This window comes from Salarias fasciatus, chromosome 7 (genome assembly GCF_902148845.1).
Source record: "Salarias fasciatus chromosome 7, fSalaFa1.1, whole genome shotgun sequence".
In the NCBI taxonomy this organism is placed as follows: domain Eukaryota; kingdom Metazoa; phylum Chordata; class Actinopteri; order Blenniiformes; family Blenniidae; genus Salarias; species Salarias fasciatus.
The window spans coordinates 19,580,623-19,600,399 of record NC_043751.1 but is presented as its reverse complement, the minus strand read 5'-3'; the positions used below and the strand labels follow the sequence as shown (position 1 = coordinate 19,600,399).

Here is a 19,777-nt window from a genome sequence, read left to right as displayed (position 1 = left end):
TGCTTGACCACTTTAATGATCGCGCCGTGTGTTTACACAGCCCCTCTCCAAACCGTAAAACTTCAGCAACATTTTCAAATGTTGGGTTTTTTTTTTTTCCTAGCAAGCAACTTTCTTTTACTTCCTCAGTTTCCTCTGTCTTTCCCCTCTCAGCTCTTCTGTCCTTCACAGACATACTCACACAGAAACACACATCTACACACTCCCATGACACAAACAAGTTCAGTCCCTTTCAGCTTACCTTACAGCCTTCACATGTTATCACGCCGTAATGGATGCCTGATGATTTGTCTCCACAGATCTTGCAGGGAATTATTTCGATTTGAGCTGCGGAGAAGAAAAGAAAATGAAAAGAGTTAAAAAAAAAAAAAAAATCAACATTTTGCTGTCACGAGTCACTGTACAACATCCTCACCATGGATCCATGTTGGTACATGAAAGAGCACTGTGCTTCTAAAAACATCTCATCCGGTGGCTTTTGAATCCTCACATCCACTGAGCATTAGCTGAATATTTACAGAGTTTTGTGTGTGTTTGGTGTGCGTGAGTGTGTGTGTGAGCGCTCATGCGCCCGTGCGGAGGGAAGGAGGCCATTTTAAGTCCTCACAAGGAGCCAATGTAAACACAGCGTCAGTTTGCTTCCTAAACACTACTTACATAAGAAAAAAAAAACTCCTCTACGCAGAAAACTCTAATATATCTCAGTAGTACTAATACAAAACTTTGTACTCTGACAAAGACTCACTTAGCTACATGAGGAAATGTATTCCCTGCTGGAAAACTTGACTTCATGAAGCCTCTTAAATTTTAAAACCATGAAAACCCCAGGAGTAAATCCGCTGCGGCCACAAAAGAATCATAACATGCTGCGCTGGAAGGGGCTGAGGCGGTGACTGCGAGAGCACCTCTGGATGTACCACAGACAAAAAAAAAAAAAAAAAAAAAGGGTTCAGTAGCAGTTTGGCTGTGGTGTTGTGCTGTTGACAGGCCCTCTGATTCCCCTGCCATGGAGGACAAAAGCACAGAGAGGACAGGCCTCATCCATCGTTGGCCCTCTCCTCGGGAGCGGACCACAGGGCAGCACAACAGAACAGACAGAACACACACACATCAGAGACGCAGAACTCCCAGCTCGTCCCGCCGTTCCCAGCTTTATCACTGCAGCCACTGATGCTGCATCCACCCCCCCCACCCCCACCCCCACCCCCCACCCCACCTCCACCGTCCCTGAATCCCTCCCTCCAGAGATCTCTATCTCGTAGACCTCCTCCACATCTCTAACATCTAGGTCCCGACATCCCAACAGTGCACTACAGCTCCAGACAAACGCCGCTATCTGATCTAAATCGAGGAAAGATCACCGCGGGATATTTTCTCACGATGCAATTCCCCCCCCCCCCCCCACCCCCCCACCCCACTGTCTCCAACCCACCGAAAAGCCCACCAATCAGGAAGCGGGAGGAATTAGCAAGTTTAAAAAGCGGTGGCACATTCACAGTGTCACAGCGTTACATCAGCCGCTCCCCCCTGTAACCAGGCCCGGACTGTGTAACGCCTCGGGTCTCTTTCAAAGACTGGAAGCCTTAAATATCCCTGATACACCTTAACAACCAGCCTCTTTAAAAGTGGTTTGATCACATCAAAAGTACTTTTGTTGGGGTTCAGTCCAAAGATCCCTGCCCCTTTTAATCAGCTGCCTCAGAGCCTGTAATGTGTCATGTGGATAATGTCCTTGTCCCTGAGGCATGCCCCGGAGAGGCCCTTAACACAGAGCCTCTAATCCACTAACCCCACAGCCACACTCTGTTCATTCAGGGATCTCTGTCTGTTCTCCTCGCACTGTTGGAGTCAACATTACCCGCCATGTTTACTTGGAATTAGCCTACATTTTGGCAAAATGAACAAAAGGGAGTAGTGGAACATGCACAATTAATTCTCCTCCAGACAACACCTCCTGCGATTTGCGTTTCTCACATACAATAGAGGGCACTGCACCTCGTCGGCCCGGATTAGAGTGAAATCCAGGCAGGAGGCGGGCTTTGACAACCTAACTGAGAGGGTTAATTTATAATTAATCTTTTCCTTACTGTGCGCAGTTGCTTGTTATTTCATTTAGGTCTATCTCTGTATGAGTGCACTCTATTGTTTGTTTTTGTGTTCTCCCTGCATGAGCATTAGCAGTGCAGTGTGTTTCGACTCCTTTAGCATTTTCAGCCTCATTACTTACATAATTTGTTCTGACATGCACTCACAACAACTGAAGCGTGCTGTAATTATGACTAGCTGTGGTTTTAGCAATCTAAAGCCTGTAGTGACAGGCCCCGGCCATTGGGTGGCAGTGCAGGGCTGTGGCTATGGCCGTCTTGCCAAGTTAAGCCAAGCTTCCACCCACCCCATCCACAGCCCACAGGCTTTGGCTCTGAGCTCCAGCCTCTGATAGCTCCAGGCTTAGGCTGCTGCTCGCTTCCCCCACCCCCACAGCATAGCTCTGAGATGCCTTCATCTCTCCCGAAGAAGCGGCGCTGGCTGAGCGGTTGCTCGGGCCTGACAGAGGCTGTGCCACATCAGGTGAAAGCAGTGGGAGTAGAGACACAGGGGTGCCAGGCTGGGCAGGGCGTGCGTTCACACAAGCGTGCCTCACAAAGCCCCTATCTACGGCAGGAAGGCCCTGAGTGCACACAGTATCCCCGGCTCGCTCGCTCCGCCGCTGCACAAGCTCCTGGATGTTCAGTGCACTCAACGGTAAAAAAGGGTTTGTCTGTGGAGCGGCTGAGGCGGTCGCTACAGTTTCATGTATGAGACGAGACGCCGTCCTGATCGTGTGAGTGTTCCCACAACGGCGTGAGCTGCTTTAACTAGCTGAGGGTCAAAGAGAATAAACACTGAGCAATGACTTAAAGGAGATCAAACACCTCAGCAAGTCACTTAAGTCATAAGTCAATATTTGTCCCTTTAAGTGACTGGTCACGGGGCCCCTAAGCAACACTTAGGATGCTGAGGATGATTTGAACTGAATTCACACAGGGGACTCAATCAAACAAAAAGGCCTACACTTATAAGCACTCCCGATCTGGCAGTCAATAACTATTGACATGAGCTGCGGAGTTAACTGCCTCTTGGTGTGAAACAGGCAGCTGCTGGCTCGCTTGAGCTTGACCAGTGCAGTGCCACTGATCCCATTCACCGCGCCCGCCTGACTGCCTCTCTGCCTCCCCGCCTGCCCGCTTCCCTGCCAGCCAGCCCTGCCTGCTCTGTTTACGACATCAAAGCCAGGCACAGTCAGACAGGCAGCCATGCTAAAGCCCATCCCAGCAGCCTGCCGCTCCACGCCGCACTGCGAGATGGCCTCGGCGGCGCGGGCCACTTCAAAGACACCTGCTGAGACGTCAAGATTATGGTTGAATCACACCGCGGCACAATCGCAAACGGGGACGAGACCACAAGGGTCGGACGGCGGCTAAGGACTGATTTCCTGTATGCGGCACTGTCGCCTGGCGTGGGTGTCTTGGATAATGGGCATGGCAGAGAGGAGACAGTCAAAGCGAATGTTAGAGCTCATTCTTTGTCTGTCTGAGGCTGAGCAGTTCAAGGACACTGATTCACAACACTCGCAGGCCCTTTGAGGGGATGACGTGTCACTCAGAGTACATGTACAATAGGGCAGTGAGGCCCCTGCATGTTCACCCAGTGCCCTTCACCGTCTTCTCCTCCGCTCAGAGATCAGCACCCTGCTCAACCTGAACACGGCATGATCACAAATCCAGGACACCGGTGCTGAACGTGCATTACCGGGAAAATTTGGCAATTGAAAAGCAAATCTCACAGAAGCCCTTTCAGAGTGGTATTTCATCACATGCATTCAATATGCAGACAGCACAGACCAGACAACAGAATTATATAACGAAACATGGCTTCATGCTAGGACATAAATAAAGGACTAGAGGAAAATACACCTTTAGGTCACACTATGTAAACTGATCAGAAAAAAAAAGACAAATAATTATTTACTTTTTGGAGCAGCTGGTTTTTTAGCAGTTATATAAAAAAAACATATTGTAGCCTTTGACATACACAAAGAAAATTTTAACTGAAAAGCCTTCTGGCTTGTGCAAACATGGAAAATCACCAGTCACAATCTCCTGGCTGTTCCCACTGAACCCTTGGACTACTGACATAACGTCCAGGGATTAAGATTATCCCTTACATTACAGACCCATGCCCAGGCCACCGTCATAATGCTGAGAGCTTAACCCATTACTCGATTGGACCATTAAATCAGTTTCCCATGGCCCGATAATTCATGATAGACGTGCGCTATAAATGAGATCTGCAATCATGGCTTCCATATGATTGTATGTATGCAGAGTCTTTTTTTTAATGGTTCATTTATAATGCAAATCATTCTGAAACAAAACCTGTGAAGCAAGGAAAAAAAAACCTCACATTGGTGTCTCTGTATGTGTAGTTATGTGTATGTAAGTGTGTGTGTGTGTGTGTGTGTGTGTGTGTGTGTGTGTGTGTGTGTCAGCCATGTTGTGCTGACAGCTGTCAGTGACAGAGTGACGCAGGCCACTGGGCTCATGTCAGAGATTATGTAAGGAACTGGACAGGGGACAAGCATTATGACCAGATTAACAATTCCTCTATCAGACAAACTGTGTTAATATATTCTATTCCCCATTTTTTATTATTATTTTTTTTTTTAACAAAACCTCATCAAGATCACATGGCAGCTCCCAGGACAGACATACAAAGCACATTTTCTCACAGAGCCTTTGCACATGGGCAACAGACAAACACCAGAGGCAGCGAACAGCCTGGCAAATGTGCACTAAGCAATGTTCCCCCCGTCATAATGTGTGTCTATTTATTTTTCTACATGAACTTCCCATTTGGCGATGGAGATCAGCTGTCAGTTAGATAAACGGGGTTTTCTCCATGCAGATACCCGTAACAGTCGGATCGAGCCGTAAAGAGACGACAGCCTAACAAGAGATGGAATCACAATTCTGCCTCTTTTCATCTGCAGGGGCTCTGCTGTCATGTGAAGTCACACAACACAATACTTTTTTATTCCCATTTATGCAGCAGAAGAAAGGTTATTTGAATGTCAGCGGCAAAGGACAGTCATGGCACAGAACACAGGCTGAATAGTATAAATGTGTTATTTGTTTAGGGATGGGAGGCTGTTGGCATATTACCATAGAGCTGCTCTAATGGCATTTACTGGTGCGCAGCACAAAGAAAGTGCACACGGCTGGCGTGGAAATTCACCTGAAGAGACCGAAACGCCACACCATCACTTCAAGCAGTATCTATTCAAACTATACATATTCTGAAGTCATCAAAAAAAAAATATTCTGACCAAAGGGATTAGAGTCAGGAAAGACATAATTGACACATTTTGATGTCTCTATGCTGAGTCTTGCTAATTCCACCCCAAATCATTTAGCTGCCTAAGCTGTGATCCACATTCACAAGAGACCAACTACATTTGAAGAGATATTTCCGTTTCAAAAAAAAAAAAAAAAATAGGGGCCTTTAAGCCTCTCCCTATTATTCTTTCATAGCAGTGCAGTGACTTTGCTAAAGCTCAGGTCTGGACCGTTGCCCTGGGCTGCTTTATGGATCAACTCATGCGTACATCTCTGTGTTTGTTTGTGTGTGAGGTCTATTAATATTTCAACACTGCCCAACTCCAGATGCCTGTACAACACAGCAGTGCTCCTCTCTTCATGTCTCTCCCTGTATTTACTTGACTGTTTTATTGAAGTGCATTCTGACACCCTCTATGAGGGTGGGGTTGGGGGGGGGCAGGAGAGGGGAGGATGTATTCCCAAACCGCTGCACAAGACATCTCTCTCCATGTCTCTTTCTCCACCAGCGCAACAGTAATTTGGGCACTAATTTATGTGTTGTTGTGGCAAAGATTGACGAGCTTCCTGACTGGGAGTCTGCTTCCCTGCACTCTGGGGGAAACAACAAAAGCCCGGGTTTACGGAGCAGACAAGCACTATGAAGGGTAGCATGTGTGCGGTGCTCTTCTCCCCTCCCCTGTCGGCCCCACCTGAGCTCAAATCTCTCTTCCCATCACACTTTGCCTCCCTCTATCCACCCCCGCCCACCTCCCTCCCCCACCGATCCCCCTTCTTGTCTGTTATTACGGTGACAAGTGAAGTTGGGCCCGGGTGTCGGGGACCAGAGGGCACGCCCCCTTCTGTGTGTGCGAGCGTGCGCACGAGGGCGTTCGCGTACGCCTGGGAGAACGGCTCACACTGTTTACTTTGATGGCAAAACACAATCTGTAGACAGCACTCACTTATGCATTCTACCAGCCCCAGTTAGTCATAGAGAGCCGAGAGGGCTGCATTAAGAAAAAAAAATAAAAAAAATCTGTGTTGCAAATATTTACATGCTTTGTCTAACTATTTAGATCATTTGGTTTGTGCCTTTCAAATACAATCTAATGCAATCTATTCAGTGTGACAATGACATGCATTTACAAATGGAAATATGTTTCAACATTGCGAGTGTGAGTCAGAGCTGATTGTGCATTGTATGTTGCTTCACTCACATGTTGTGCTGCAAGACATTGGGATGCACCAAAACTGAAACTCACTGAGGCTGAAAGCACAAAGGGCCTGACTGATTGACTGGTGCAGGAGCTGCTGGTTGAATTCTAAGATTTAACTGAGGATCATGTGACGCTTCTGAGCCTCCAGTCTGACCACTCGAACTGAGCGGCCAATGGTTAAAGGCTCAATTGTGTTACAGCGCCGTAGCTGTGTAGCTCTCAGCCCTGCATCCCCCTGCAGGGACAGAAGCCTACTAGACTCCTGTAGAAAAACATAAGAATATATAAATAATGAATCCTTCAAAACATCCACTGCAATTACACGCAGAAACCTTTACGTATCAACAAAGAACCTTGTTCCATTGCACCAGGGAATTTGCTACTGCCATACTGTACAACTTCCTTCCTCCTATAATTGCTGTATTAGTATGCATTTCTGTACGACAACCAGGATTCTGCAGCGGGTTTTCAATATGTTGTTTCTACTGCTCGCACAAAGAAGGAAAAACTTCCATCCATACGGGCCCGGCGTTCCCTCGCTAATGGCGCGGCAGAGTAACAGAGTATGTGTGTGTATTTTTTTTTTTTTTTTTGAAAAAGAGCACATTTAGTTGCCTCGCTGGTGAAGTGTGCAAGCCGGGGGACAAGAGGCAGGAGACTGGAGGTCCCATCTCATGCTGCTGCTCAGGGTCAGTGGGTCAGAGGCACGCAGCCAGAACACACATGCAGAGCAGGCTGAGCAGTTCAGCTGACAGTAATTGTCCCTCTGTGGTCTCCTTAGGAAAACATGTTTCCAGACAAGGCAGACTCGCCGCACGAGCCAGATAGTAATCATGATCTTGATTTGGTCCATCGAAGAGGGAAGCCTCCAGTTATGCAGCGAGTCAGTATTTCCACTGCAGCTTGACATCAGCTGCAGGCAGGAAGGTAGAACAGCAATGTCATCCAGCCACATTTTGCCCAACTATTTAACAGTACAATTGTTTTTAAGTGGTTAGTATTTTTTTTTTAAACTTGAGAAAGAATAAAAACAAACGGGTCATTTAATAACATTTGTTTCTAAAGAGTCTGGATAACTTGTCAGCTGTTCTCTCTGTATCCAGACATCCTTCAAAAGTGGCTGCTCTTCGAAGTAACAAGATAAAAGTACATGTTCTCACCGTCTTGTGAAAACATGCCGCGCAATCGTCAAAGCAAATCTCAAAATTAAAAAGTCAGTTGCCAAAGCAAGAGCGAGTGTGTCCAGCTTTGAATTTGGAAAGTCATTCTGATCTATAAACAATGAACGCTCCACGCAGTTGCTTTTTGCAGCAGGGCTGATGAGCACTGCCTCTGCAATTCTGCTTGAAGGTCCTGGGTTTTTCATCAGCTGAAAAAGAGCAGCCAAGGACAGGGAAGATGAATGACATCAATGGCCAGCCGATACTTCCAGGGACGTGTGATTGAGACAAATGAGCCTTGTTACATTAGCTGGGATACTGAATCCCGCTGCTCAAAGATCCAAAGCTTGATAGAGCTGAAACCAGAAGCACCCAACCTTTCTGCAGATCACCAGAGTCACGGGGCCCCAGAAGAAGAGCTTTCACAAAAACCCGCCTGCTTCACTGAGCCGCTTTCCTTTTTCGGGTTTTATCTGGACTACATTTGTTTTCACTAACTCTACGTGCACGCACAGACACAGAGCGCTGTTATTTGGCCTTCAAAGACTTTCAGGACTTCTTTTTTCCCCCAGGTGCAGAGAGAAAATGAAAGCAAGACACAGCCACTGTCCAATCCATATACAATTCATTTGAGTATTAGTGTCTTAATAAGTGACTGTGAGCACTTCTATCATTCAGTATGGATCCCTGGTGCTACTAACTGTGCAGAATGATGATAGAATCTCAAGCAGGCAAAATATTTACCTGTGAGCAATTTTTGCAGAGCATTTAAAAAAAAAAAAAATCAATGTGTTTATTCCAGTTTACTCCTTTCAGTGTTTATCACATGCACAATGATCTTTGATGGTTTGCTCATCAATGCACAGCCATGCTACTTCATTTCTGTAATCATGCATGTGACTTGACTGCAATCTTAAACAGCATGTGATGGGCTTGAAGGAAATTAAAATCACATCTTTGGACTTTTAGTTTGAACTTTGAGTTGCTATTTTTAATCCACTACAGAAGATTTTTTTTTTTAAATGTTACATTGTGACTTATTTCAACATTGAAAGTGGAACATTTATCAGTGAATCTGAGAATGCTTTTTTCAGTTTCCAACATACTCTTCACTCTGATGCACTAAATACGAGGGTATATCAGACAACAGCACCCGGTGTGATCTAAAAGAGTAGTGAGCCAACAATTCTGATGCACTAAGGTTCCATGTTGCACCGTTTTTCGAAAATTTTGTCATAAGTGTGAGAGGACCAACATTCTCTTCAACATTTATTGCTCCAAATCCAGCCGTGGTCCAGAACTTCAGCCAGTCTCTCTGGCGAGTTCTACGGAGAACAGTCTGTTTCTGTATCTGTCCCTTCCTACTCGATGATGCAGCCAATAACAGAACAATTACCGTGCTTGTGATTGTGCACATACATTTGTCATATCTGTTTTCTGGCAGCGTTTGAGTATCCTTTAGCACAAGAGGATACACAACAGAAGGTTTCAGTTTATAAAACAGAGATGGAAGCATGGCCGTGTCCGAGATATGCAAAAAAAAAATTGATTTCACCAAAGCAGTTCAAGTCTTTCTGATCACCGGTGCAGATGTTGACGCTGAGGTTATTCCTAGTATTATATTTAAAGGATACACATTTGTTAAAATTTGAAGAAAAAAAAACTCCTCATAAATAAAAAAGACTTTGATTCATAAGCTCATCTTATTTAGTCGATTTATCAGAATAGAATATGTTGATTTATTTCGTACACTGAAGATTGGGAATTCCCCCTAATAAGTTAACGAAGATTAAAACAACTTGAAAAAACTAACAAAAATATGAAGAGATGTAATGTCAGAAAGCATTGATTCATTCGCCCACTGAAATCAGTGAAAGTTGGAAAATCTTGTTTTTTATATCTAATACTGAGATGCAATTAATGAATGACAAAGTCCGTTATTAATTTGCTGAATGTTATTGAGTCTCATCACTACTTATTAGATGCCGTTACCTTTCTTTATGGTTAAGCTTCAGCATCACTTGTGCTCTCTCGGGCCTTTCTGTGTGAAGTTTGCATGTTTGTCCCGTGCATTTCTGTGCTTTTTACTGGTATTCTTTTTTCCTCTCACAGACTAAATCGTTTGTGGTTGTCCCTTTGCGATGGACTAACAGCACCACTTCCAAGACGTGCACTGTGTGTCGCCAACTCTCAGCCGACTGCAGCCGACGTTCACCCAACAGCACAGAAACGCAACATGCGATTCATTTGAAGACCGCATTGTCACTTCGCCTGACACAAAGTCATCCGCATGGCAATCTGCAAAGCGTATCTCTGCAGCGTTTAACAAAAATAATCTACAATAACCTCGACATCCGCTACGGAGGAGCTGCTGAGCCGCTCCAACTGTCATCCTGCTTTCCTCCAGTTGTAGCAGACCGTATGAAAGGCATTCCTAGACGACAGGGGTGCACAAGGAGTATCTACTGCCACACAGAGTTCACAGACTGCTTACAGCGTGTGAGGCACATTCCCTCTGCACTGCTGTTTTCATAGTCCTACAAACACTGGCCTGGTTTTGTTTAACATGGCAGGATTAAGCAGCCATGCGCGAAGCATGCTTCCCTCCTTGCACACTTTGCGTATAAACGGAAGGCCCGAGCACTCCCAGCTACCTTGTGGTGAACCGGCCTCCCTGAGTACCGCCGATGAACATGCTGTGGATACTCTAATCCCAGGCAAATAAACAAGTGCCCAGATTAATGATTGCATAAACACATCCCAAAAGCCCTGGAATAACAATTGGCCCTTCAGTCTGTTCCGCTACCGTGCGAAGGATCTTGGAGTCAACTGACAATCCGTATATCCCTCCTCCCTGCCTGCTGCCTCCAAACAGCCAGCCATTAATGAAGCAACAAAGTCAATATTTTCAGTGCGAGAGCGAATACACAGTGCTACACAGACAGAGAGAGGGCAGAATATAGGGTCTGACCTGAAGCATGTACGTTACGTAAAGGTCATTAAAGTGATATTAGGCGCCTGAACCATCTTCTCATTTCTGTCATCCCAGGTTTGCAGCTTTAAGACGAGCCGTTCTGTCATGAGGGGGGGAGGACTGGAGACGGGGAGGATCACAGAGCGAGTGAGAAGGGAGGAGCGGGGCAGCGCAGTCCACCGGTCCGGGGGCAGGAGAGCGTGGGACGTTCAGATGAAGTGGGAGGCCCCTCTCCAGGAGGCTGCCCCGCGACATGAAGGCAGAGGCAGCACCCCGCCTAATGAGGGGTGAAGTGGAGCCCCCTGTGGGACCCCCTCGGGCACATTCATTAGGAGATGAAAAAGCATTTCCCGCAGCAGTGCAAGTGCCCGACTCGGCTCGGACATGTTTAATTTAGGGCCACATGAAAACCGAGGGCCACACCGACCAGGTCGGCTGCTGTCGGGAGGACCGACACATCGCGGCGTCTGCGGCTAAACGCTCTGTGCAGAATTGATTTAATCTTTTCCTCGGCTTTGGTGTGATTCCACTCTCTAAATTTTCCGACATTGAGATTATGAAAGGTCAAGTGCAGTGATACTTTCGGCTCGGAATCAAAACTGTTGAAGACGGGCTATTATGGAGAAAATGTGTGGCTTATCACAAGTTTCATTTCCTTCAATGCATTGCATTTTGTTGCATCTTTTTGGCTCCAGGCAAAAATAATAGATTCATTTAGCCAGTGGTGGTTTGTGGAAAGGAACCAAGGATTATGGTAATGCAGCACTGAGCGCTGCAAGCAAAATACAGTAAAAAAGAAACTGCTGCAGTAGGAGACACAGGAAGAATATCTGAGAGGTTAATTTATATGATTGCACGAACCTGCGTTCACAAATAGAATCTTGAAAATCTCATAATACACAGGGCTGCTTATAAAGTATATCATTTATAAAGACAACAGAGGAAAGCCGTGCGTCTTTTCTCGCGCTGTAGGAAGAGGGGCATTACAGGGTATCAATCCATGGTGATTCAAATACATGTCCGCTTATCACAGCTGCTTATCCTTGTTCTTGATGAATCCTCACATTTATTAAGGCTGTCTTCTTGCCTTGTTAGATATGTATAACCAATCTCCTGTAATTAGCAACTGCTAACCTTTGGGGTGCTAATCCCCCATGAATTGTGGATTTGTACATCAAAGCCCACACTCTCCCATATAGCTGGTGCTTGAAATTACACTCCATTTGAAACCTGCAATTATTTGTATAGCATGGATGCAAACAGTCTACTCTTTTATGTCTCTCAGAATCCCGTGGGTTTGCAGTAAAGAATCCTTAATCCACTCCAGTGGAATCCAAATATAGAGTTAACACTAGCTCCCTAAAAATTAGATGCACAGCCAAGTGCCTGCCGTGCTCGTAAAGTGGAGGAAGATCTGTCTCTTTCTGCCTCCCTCTCTCCTGCTTTCTCTATTTTTTTTTCCCCCTTGCATAGTTAAGATTAGGTTTCTTTAGTGGCTTAGATGCATCGTATATGAAGCACAAGAGGGATTGCCCAGGGGCGTAACACAAAATGCTTCGCCGCGTGGAGCATGATGTCTGTGTTGCGGACCCGTTATTTCCCAGGCAGCGCTTGAAAGTTGGTTTAATAATCAATGATGCTGCCCATTGTTTCATGTAATCACATGTCCGGGGCCCCGCGAACGAGGTGAGCGCCGTGCTGTTTGCCGTCGACTGCAATTTGTACCCTCGCCCATTCAAGGCTGAGCTAAATCCATTGTGCAAGGAGGGAGAGATTACAGAGAGAGAAAATAACCGAGATAGCTTCCTCCCCCCCCCTCCACACACACACACACAGGCGCGCATGTACACACACAGCCGTACTCAAACTTGATGTTGAAGAGGATGCCTGAAGCATTTACTTTCTTTAATGAGAGACATGAGTCTCATGTGTCAAGTGATGCACAGCATGGGAACAATAGGGTGGGCTTTAGTTCCATCAATCCACTGTATTTATCGTATCACATCAATACCTGTCAGTTACACGGTTATGAGACAAACCGTGTCAGGCTGATTCGAGTCGGGGGCCACGGCGCTCAGTAAATATGCAGACTTTAAATGTAAAACTTAGAGGAGGGGGGGAAAGCAAGCAGTCGGTGACAATTTTAGCGCACGGATATAAAAGGAAAAGCAGGAGATTAACTTGTGGAACAACATGACACAAAGATCATCCCTCCTGCACTTACACTGGTAAGTGATTAAATAGCTGAATTAACAATGATGTTGTTAGGTATTTAGAGGGAACGGTACACCTCGGCTGTCACCTAAGCCTTCCATGGAAATCTCTTTACTTACCTGACTGTAACAACAATCCTACAGTTACGCTTCTTTTCAGCCAGACACCCCCGCTCTCTGACACCGGACATAAAACGGAAATGAAACGAAAAAACTTGTAGCTCATTAGCGTGCGACCGTATGCACACAACTTTACCCAGCAGCATGCGTGAAATCTGTTGTTATCTGTGAGCAGGAGAATAACAGGCGGCGGAATCCGCAGAAGACGTCGCCGCATATGTGCAATAACACAAGATTTATCATCAGGAAAAAAAAAATGTAACGTATAAAATGCTTCAAGGATTGGCTTTGAGCGATAGCAATAACCCTGAAGGTGGCTAAATTATGATTTATATACTTTGGCTTGAGAGTGCACGGGGCAGTAATGTATATATCTATGGTAGCCGGGCTCCTCGCCGGAGCATAGGATCGCCTCAGAGAGAATACATTTGGTGTAAAATTGCTTCATCTGTTTACAATTCCATTTGGAGTTTATGAGAAAGACAGGCAAACACAGCCTGATATATTGCCCCTGTGTCACGGCATGGCAGGAGCATCCACACAAAGATTCATCTCTCACTTAGAAGCCAAATGATACGTCTAATTTGCTGCGAGCAAAGTTATTTTTAACCTCTCCAGCTGTCAGATAATGGAGCTTGACTGTCAGCGCTGGTGTGTGTGAGTGTGTTAAAAGGTTGCAAACTCTTTTCAATTTACCATTCCCTTTGAGGGAATTACAAAATGCACATTCCCATTAGTTTACCTGATTGACATTGCTATTTCTTTCATCAAAACCAAAGGCCTGGGGGGGGGAGGGGTAGAAATGGAGACTTTCAACAGGAATCTCAATTTGATTCGTACATGCGTTGCCACTAAATATGATGCCTTGAAAACAATGCAAGAAGTTGTGTAAAGGAGGGTTGTTTTGTGGTTCTTAATTGACCGAATTATAACTCGGCCCTATGAGTCTGGTAAGGCAAAAACGAGGACAGAATCACAAAATTGAGGCAATGAAAAAAAAAAAGTTTTCAGAATGTAGAATTCTCTGTAATTTTCAGACACATGATTGAAACCTCGAATTCAGCAATGATAGTATAAAATTCCAAACAGCAGGCACAACCTGACTTGTTGCTTAGTAACCAGATGTTGAAACGTCACGTTGAACACATGACTTCTACGAAAGTTATTGAGGAATAACCCCTGGTAAGCCCACTGCGTCAAAAAGTTGAGAAACATACTGCTGAATGCTTCATTCATTTAAATAAAACAGGCCTTAGTGGCTCGCTGTAATTGCCTGTGTCAGTGGTTTATATTCTCAAATTAAAAAAAAAAGTTTAATAACCAACCCTCCTCAAAAATGACGATTTGACATAAAATCAAACATAACTGATAAAGAGCCACGACAGCAACATAATAAACAAATATAATAAAACACCTACCACCTTTAAATCCTCATATATTATTAAAACCCAGTTTAGGAAGGCGCGTCACAGGGAATCACAAGACGTGATGATTAATCTTCACAGCTATTATTTTATTTGAGAAGTTCCCCGCATGAGAAAAAAAAAAAAAAACAAACCTATGTGCATTTTATCCGCAACGGTCTGTTTCATCACTATCGAATAACAGGAACTGATGCAAAGGGCCGGTTACATAAGGCCATTGGAAACCGTTCTTAATCAATGAGCTGGCAGCGGACTGCACGCCGGTGTCAGCGGTTCAGCTGATGTAATTCAGATGGACACTAATGGATGCCACAGACTGATCAACATGGGTGTAAATCAGAGTTGCTTTCTGTGTTCGGGGCTATGAGACGTTTCTAACAAGCAGGGCTGGATACACACTCTGCAAACATAATGAAATAACATTAAAACATGACGTCTTCCAGACAGAGAAACATGAAAAACAACTCAAAAGGGACTGGATGAGTATAGCGGACAGAATAGAAGAATTCACGCCAGCATGTTTTGTAGGAATTTTCATTGAATATATATATAGCATATCTTTATTTATTTGTTTTTTTACAATGTTAAATAAAAGCCACACACATGAAATGTTTTCATTCATGACAAATCACAGCGAGAGAACCATTGAGTAAATAGTTCCACTGTCCCAATAACCACCTGACCTCTAATGTTTGCTAACTCCAGCTTAGCAGCGTGTTATGTAAGAGACGGCAGCGGGACATGTGGGGAATGAGCTCAGCTCACTTCGCCTGGGCCAAACCAGTACAGGCAACTATCTGTCTCCTTCTCCGTGGATTACTGGAGCCTCACTACACAAAACTACAGCATGTTGTCAGAGTGAAGCCAGAGATCATCTTGACCAGGTTGGGCTTTGGCTTTCAGGTAATTTAAGATCCAGTGATGGCACAACTTCAGCGGCTCTCAGCCACCAGCTTACATGACCGGAGCTCAAGTGGACGGTTATAAAATAGTTCCTGACCTTGGTGTTGAACTGTAAGCTGAAGTGGATCTTGCCCTTAAATCTCCTCAAGATGTTGAATCACGATGTGAAACTGCTGCACGGCGGATAATGCAAGCTTTGTTGATTGGGAAGTGAATCTAAAATAATTGAAATATTATTTGTTTTGTCATTTTTCCGTCTTTTTCCTTTACATAAAGATAATAAACTAAAAGTATAAGCCTTTTTTTTTTTTAACTATAGTAACTTTGGCCTATATGAACAGAAAAAGGAAAAGTTTAACATATTTTCCATAGTGTCAAAAGGGTATTTTTCAAATCTTTTCATAAGCTAAAAATTAAATACAATTAAAACAATAATAAAACATAACAATCGAAAAATTTTAATTTGTTTGCAATAAATCTAAAATACATTGAAGGTTCAAAGTTTGGATTGATGTGGCTGAAAAATCAACTTTATACTACAAATTCTATCATTTAATATTTTTCAGATGCACCTGTATATTATGGTGTTTTAGTAGATCAAAATACAAAACACACACAAACACACACACTTAGATGTGAAAAAGCAACTTCTCCCTAATCTCACAGAGTATCATAGCAGAAATCATAGTTAATGAGCTTCAAACTTTAGTAACATGAACATCTTTTTTTCCCCCTGCAAAGGATTCATGCTTATCAAAACAGATTTTTTTTTTTTGCAAATAAGCTGATGCAGTACAATGCTGCTCTTGCTCAAAAAGCTGCTGAAAAAGCTTTTACGTATTCCGACCAAGTGCTCACATGTCATGCTGTAGTAAAGCAGCCACTGTACAGCGAACACGGTTTCACGTCGGCGGCGTCTGCCGCCTCACCTCGCCGGAAGCCGAAACGCGGCGGTCTTCAGTCATTTACATAAGTGGCAGCTAATCGTGCCGGGTCAGTGTTTGAAATGTAATAATCAAAGGCGATATGATCCGCCACAACAACTTTCTGCACGCCGCCTCGGCCCATCTGGAAACGTAACACTCCTCATGAATTGAAACAAACCGCATCCAGCGGCGACGAGCCGGAGGAGTGATCCGTCCCTCTCTGCCGTCTTGATGCACGAGATTTATTTCTCCGCCTGTTTATTTGGCAGAGGCATCACCCCATTACAAAGGAGCACAAGGCTCGGGGAATTTTCTCGAAAGCCCATTGCAATTCTCCTCCATGCTAGTTAAATTACAGAAGAGGTCACAGCGGGGGGACTTTCAGAATACAGCTACCAATCAGCAGCAGCAATTCTCCTGGTGTGTTTGTCAACACTGCCGCCTCGTGTAATTGGCATAATTGTCAGGTTAGGGCTCGGAACAAACTGGGCGTCCTCTTGGCGAGCATGAGGCCATGTCATTAAAGGGACATGTTTCTGGAGGCGCTCCCAGGGACACATAACACACGCTAGCATGTTGGAGCGACAGCCCGCCTGATAAAATGGCTGCCTCTTATCTCCACTATGCATATGAAAGGCTTATGCCTTCTCCATGACAGATTCTATGCCTCATCACCGCGGGATTTGCGAAGATACAGCCGAACAGAAGCTGGGAGAAAAACAATGTATCACATGTAGTACGGCCTCGTCTTAACACGGTCGGCTGTTCGTGCGTCGCGATGCGCACTCCAGTGTGCGTTCGGTTCAGAAAAATACAGATGGAACATGAACACACCACGCTGATTAACATCCAGTTTGTTTTATGTGACAAAATGTGTATTTTTCTCTTAATTCGTAGGCAGCGTAATAAACTTGGCAATCCTGGAGCAAACTTCAGTGACTGTGATTATCTGCAATGAAAACTTGATCTCATAATGATATAGTATCTATAATTAACATAATGATGCAGGGGAAGAGAGTGCTGGAAAATAATCGGTTGTATCATCACCGCTGGGTCGCATCGTTATTAATCTGACAGCACTAATAAAGCGCTTTGTTTGTTTTCTCTGATTGCTCTTTTACCACCAAAATAAACAACTTGGCTCCTTTTGAGTTGCGGCGGCATAATTTGTTGGAACAGCAAAGGCATTTATCTATAAATTTATTTTCAATTTGAGGTAAGCTGCAGTCATGAAAGCTAAATCACTACCAGGGAGAAGATTATTCTAATTACTAACCAGCTGTCGCACATGCTGCATGAGCACAGGATGTGTCAGAACACAGAGCAACCAGTAATCAGTTTCACAGAATCATCTCAGCACACATTTACATCTTGCGCTAAATGTTAAACATGAAATTGTCTTCATTTGTATGGTAATGTTGGGAGAACTAAAAAGACGCGCGCGCCTTAATGCGGCACGACAGATTTTAAGAAACACAAATTTTACGGTCAATTTGTGACGCGATCTGGAAAGCCGGGTGTTAATTTGCAGCTGGAATAAGCCGGATGGCAGTTTAGAGTGGCTTCCACTCAGATCTTATAATGTGATATGAGGATTATGTTGACCTTAGACTCTAAGGTACGTTAGATATTTGGACTAATGAGGGATGAATTCATTCAAAAATTGGAAAAGGTGAGCGAGTCCAAAGGTGATTTAGTCACACAGAGAGGAAATTTCCTCCTACAAATGTCGCTTCCGAGCTACAGTATATCTGAATTAGACCATAATGCAAGCACGGCTTGGTCTCTGGGGGTTTTCTTTGCCATTTGCACTGCTAGCGCTGCAATCCCCCTGACAGGCCTGTTTATGACTGCTCCGCTATCAGAGGGCTGAGCGGAGCCAGGGACGAGCCTTCATTAGAGATTAAAGTGACCGTCACAAAGTCCAAAATCATCGCTGCTTCCCACAGCAAGGCGAGAGGGGGAGACACCGGATGGGCTTAAGCACACGCACCAACAACAAGCCAGTATCAGACGGATCCTCCGCTTAACACAAGTCTCTTTTAAATTTCAATGCGCGCTCATGAATGACGCTTGAAGACAATTTTTAAATTGGTTACAATCAGTGTTGTCATGTTCGTGGCTTTGCTGCTGTCAGACAGCGATGCCGCTTGGCAAATACCATGCATGACATTACTTTCCAAAGACAGCCACGTCTCAAGACGGAATATTTGCAGTTCTGCTGCCGTCATTTAGAACAGACAAACAGGGAAACAGTGCATCATACAAAGATCAGGCAATATCTATGGGTAATTAGAGCTGTCGTGTAAAACGTTCCCTTGTAAAACTCCGAGTTTAAGGCCAGTCTGGCTTGCCTCTAGTGGGTAATATCATCCAGAGGTCAATTTGTGAGAAACCAAAGGGTTTTTGTATCAAACAAATTTATTGTATTAAAAATCTGCTTTTTAAAACTGCAGCTTAAATGTAATGAAAGAAAATAATCATGAGCGTCAAATGGTGGAACGCCGAAAAGCAAACATCAACCCACCTGGCTTTCAGTTTTCTTTACTGCTTATAGACCCCAACAGCCGTTAACCAAAACATTTCATATCGAATTTGTTCGGAAATTCAATATCTATATTTCTTAGAAAATTCAATATCAGCCAAAATGTTCTTCTTAGTGTGAGATAAATACATGCCGTTTCTTTCAATGCGTGACATTTTTTTATTTCAGTACATTGTTCGATGTGTTTTATCCGGTCTGCTGGTGGAGTGGTTTTAGTCGATATGAGGGGGATACATTATTCCCCTCCCGCTAAAGAAATAACTCAGCAGAGAGGGAAATGTTGATGGGTAGATCGCCGCCCCCCCGCCCCGCTGCACTGAGTGTATCCATCATCTTATCCACATCCATTTGGCATCATTACTAATAGAAATTACAACCACAAGACAAGAGTATATGCAGTTGGGTGAACTGTGTAGCCCTTTGACCATAAAGCTGACCATAACGAGTTAAGCTGCAACCTTTACTGCCCCGCACCCAGCTGCTTTTTTTCTCCCAATTCATAATTCACAAGATGCTCCTTTATTATAACAGTTTTTCAGTAGGAAGAAAAAAAAAAATCTCACTGATGAGTTTAAATACAATCTGAGTTCTTTTACACCTACACTGCAGGTAACAAAGAGCAAAGAAGCAGAAAATAATGGCAGGCAGAGGTTAAACAAAGCAACAAAGCCTTTATACACATTACGCCATTCCTCCCTCCGTCAGGATTCTTGCTCTAACTCCGGAACAAAGCAGCTATTCTCAGAGGAACATGAAAGACAGACACCTGTCAATCACGGCTGGTGTGACTCCATATTTCCTGTGTCAGAGGCTGCGGGATGGAGAAATGTGCAATATTCTGATAATATTACATGCAAACTAATGCAAGTCAGAACACTTCCCTGCTGGCCAGAAGGAGGGGGAATGAGAACAGGTAATTATCGGATTGCCTCAAGGCA

General features: G+C 44.4%; 1 protein-coding gene across 2 annotated transcripts in view; it reads right to left on the bottom strand.

Annotated features, from left to right (window-relative positions):
* Positions 1–19,777, bottom strand: part of roraa (RAR-related orphan receptor A, paralog a) — a 174,492-nt gene that overhangs the window by 12,792 nt on the left and 141,923 nt on the right. For both annotated transcript variants that reach the window (XM_030095965.1, XM_030095966.1), the window contains one exon: positions 242–327. In XM_030095965.1, the coding sequence (XP_029951825.1) occupies positions 242–327 (86 nt within the window). The remainder of the gene's footprint in view (positions 1–241; positions 328–19,777) is intronic.